Raw genomic sequence first — 3,734 nt, forward strand, 5'->3', positions numbered from 1 at the left:
ACACATATGGATGACAGATACAGGCCAAGTCAAAGAATGTTGAATGCTAGAACATCTTTTGGTTAAACAAGAACCAAACAATAGTCATAACTATTGTCTAAATAATAATTGTAACTGCTGCAAGATCAAACAAGAGGATTATGGCCTTTATTCTAATCTGTTGAGAACTAAGTGAATTCAGCCCCGTTCCGATGTTTAGGGCTCTGCACATGGACTTTTATGTACATGTATAGCTCCCTTTTGCTAAAGTCTTCAGCAACTTGCATAGTCTCTGAACCGTTTGCAGAAATCGGGGCGGGGGGTTTCACCCATGGGTCACCCACGGGAATGCCCAGCATTTTATGGCCATCCCATGGCTACACGGGCAGCCCAATGACACATCAGCCGCCCACCCCGTCTTCAGGCAGACACATGCAAATAAAACTCAGTAAAGCCTGACTTTTATTTACGAAGCCATCAAATGATTTCTCCTTCTGCAGAGACATGTGAGGGGATGTGTCCTAGTTACACACCCCCTCCAATGGTAGCGAGGGAAATTAGCAGGCAGTGCTTATTTGACGGGTCCGCCTCTGTGGCTTTCGGTAAGCTGCAATCATTGCCGCTTACTGAGGCAATCAGAACCAAGGCCTATATACACAGGAAAGTTACACCAGTTCCTTACTCCATGTATGTATAAATGTGACAACATGACAACAATTTCACATACTCAGTGTTGATAATTTTCTATTTTTCCCATTGTAGAGAAAAAGATGCTTGGTGTGTTTAATTTGCAAAGCTGTATGTAGATATGTACACTTCTGCCTTTGCTCCGCTTCATATACTTCTACTACAATGCCAATATTCAGATTGCGTACTTTCCCAATTGCTCCTGTTGATAACTTTCTGTAGATATTACTTTTTCATTGCTGGAGTCTCTGACAATTAGATGCTGTTACTCAGGACAATCTTTGAGATTTCCTCTCTTGACATACTGCACCGCCTTGTAATGATCAAGTCATTTATGGGAGCATTTAAAGAGGAATAGTTTATCACAAAACATGGAGATGCTCACCCTCATAATACTGTATGTTTCTGTTAAAATGGACTATTCCCTTTTTCTCACAGGAGGTCTCTCACTGGTCTTCCAAAGAGGCACTCAGGGCTTCCCCTTTATTTCTATGCAGAGGTTTTCATTTTCTGCATGTCTCTTGCGATCATCCAGCAGTGTGGTGGTGACACCATTTCACAACTCCTGTGCATCTCCTCACACTGCTTTTTTGGCTTCATATACTGTAGGTGCCTCATGAGTATTCATGCATATAAATATATATGGGTCACCAGTGATATCCCCCATTTCACAAATATGGAAAGTCTGCATTTTTTTAGGCTTAGGTCTGCAGAGATACCAATACCTACCAGTAGATGGATTTGCTTTCAAGCCAGCCAAACTACCCCTTCAACTATGACATTAACGTAGACAACATGGGTTGTCTACGTTAATGCATTCTCTCTCTAGCCCTCCCAGTAATGCTCAATGATTTTGTAAAAGTGAAGCTAAGCTCAGCAATACTGTTTGGCACTACAGTGTACTCAGCATAAACTAAATACAGGACCCTGCACGTCGTCATGATGGTTTATACATACTATTATTGGGGATGTGTGGTTCAATTCACCTGAAATACTTATCCACACAAATTTTGTGGATACAAACCGAACTAAAACCCAGTCTGGATCTCCCAAGGAGATTGGAGTAGTGCACAGTCTCAGCCATTGTATGGTGTGTGATAAAACTGCAGTTAGTCCCACAGTGACAGCTACACCTTCTAGTCCAACATTAGCCACAGCCAAAGAGTGGAACCACCAATGTTGTTACCTACAGTAGAACACAATAGTACATACAGTATAGTGTGGTACAGGTATTTAGATGTTACTGCTTTATTACTTGCCATGCACCATCATTATCTTCATTCTCCAGTGGGTGATAATTATTTCCCAAAGTTTGGATGAATCATAAATAATTCACAAATTAAACATTAGCTTTTCATTAAAACTCACTTCTAATCACTGGAGCATCCTTGTGTTAAAATATACACAAATGAGGATATAAAATTTGGAAATCAGAGCTTTAAGTAATAGTTAAATAATTTCTGGTGCATTTGGAATTTTGCAAATATTATTTAAACTAATACACAACCCATGTTTGTGGTTAGATAATATTTGCATTTTACAATACTGAAAGAAAATTATGGCGTACAAAAATATATGTGTTGTGACATTGTGTGTAAATGTAACACAATAATTTTGTATAGGAAAGTTAATGGTTAAGCAAACAAAAATGTAGCATCTTCAATGGAGCAAATTCAACTGTTTTCATATTTTGGGTGAGTATTAAGCCTTGAAAAGTAATAAAATGGAGAGTGATAACCACCAACCAATCAACTAATGACTATCATTTTTCAAACACAGCCTGTGACATGGTAGATAGGAGATGATTGGCTGATACTTTATCAATCTCCATTTGAATCACTTTTCAAGCTTAGTACATCTGGCCTATTCTGTTTCCTTATATGTAATGAGGACACTATGTTTATTTTGTTAGTCTTCATCATTTCCTTTTTTTATTCTTTTGAAAACCTTGCTCAGAGTATCCTTTATTTCCTTATTCCTTAAACTGTATATAATAGGGTTCAACATAGGAGTTACAACTGTATATAATAAAGATAATACTTTGTTGACATCTAAAGAGAACTTAGACATTGGCTGCATATACATGGCAGTTATGGTGCCATAATAAATCATGACGACAGTTAGGTGAGAGGCACATGTAGAAAAAGCCTTTTTCCTCCCAGTGGCGGAAGGGATACGGATAATAGTGGAAATAATGAATATATAGGAGAGAACAGTGAGGAGGAAGGAGCTAAATATAAGGCCAGTAGCCAATATAGAAATTGCTGTCTCTGTAAATTGGGTACTGCTGCAAGCAAGTTTGAGAAGAGGTTGAGCATCACAGTAAAAATAATTCACTTGATTAGGACCACAGAAATCAAGCTTTGATATTAATGCAACAGGAAGGATCGGTGATATGAACCCACCAATCCAAGACCCAAAGGCCATTTGGAGTGATGTCGTATTGGTCATTTTGGAAGAATAATGCAAAGGCTTGCAAATAGCTAGATATCTGTCATATGCCATGGCAGTAAGTAAATAACACTCAGATGCTCCTAGAGCGCTGAAGAGATACAGCTGAATCATACAGTTGTTAAATGAAATTCTCCCACTGGTTGCTACAAAGTTGGACAGCATTTTGGGGACAATGACGGAAGTGTACACAATTTCCATACCAGAGAGATGGTTTAGTAGATAAAACATAGGGATTTGCAGTTTGTAGTGTGTAAGTACAGTTAGAACAATGATGATGTTCCCAGAAACAGTGAAGATGTAGATGATTAGGAAAAGCAGGAACAAGAAAGGATAGAGCTTCTTCAGGCTGGGGAAACCCAAGATGATAAATTCCGACACTGCTGTTTGATTTATCTCTCCCATTTCATTTAACGGCTACTGGAAAGTGCTTTTACCTTCTCTACAATGTCAGATGGATAAACACAGTGATTGTGTATGTGACAGCAACCTCCTCCTTCACCTTCTGGGGTTTTAATACTCATTTGAACTCTACAGGGAATTTAATCCCTTGGAATCATTTATTTACTGTACTGTACTGTCAAAACAAAATCTCTTGCCATTGAAAAAAGGTCTAC

At 38.6% G+C, this 3,734-nt stretch overlaps 1 protein-coding gene across 1 annotated transcript; it reads right to left on the reverse strand.

The window, feature by feature from the left end:
• Nucleotides 1-2,574: 2,574 nt before the first annotated feature.
• On the reverse strand, nt 2,575-3,522 carry LOC146079864 (olfactory receptor 6N1-like). The gene has a single exon (XM_083186534.1). It carries the CDS (start codon nt 3,520-3,522, stop codon nt 2,575-2,577), a length of 948 nt encoding a protein of 315 aa, XP_083042660.1.
• Nucleotides 3,523-3,734: the final 212 nt, after the last annotated feature.

The sequence above is a fragment of the Crinia signifera genome, chromosome 1, assembly GCF_055691185.1.
Source record: "Crinia signifera chromosome 1, ASM5569118v1, whole genome shotgun sequence".
NCBI lineage: Eukaryota > Metazoa > Chordata > Amphibia > Anura > Myobatrachidae > Crinia > Crinia signifera.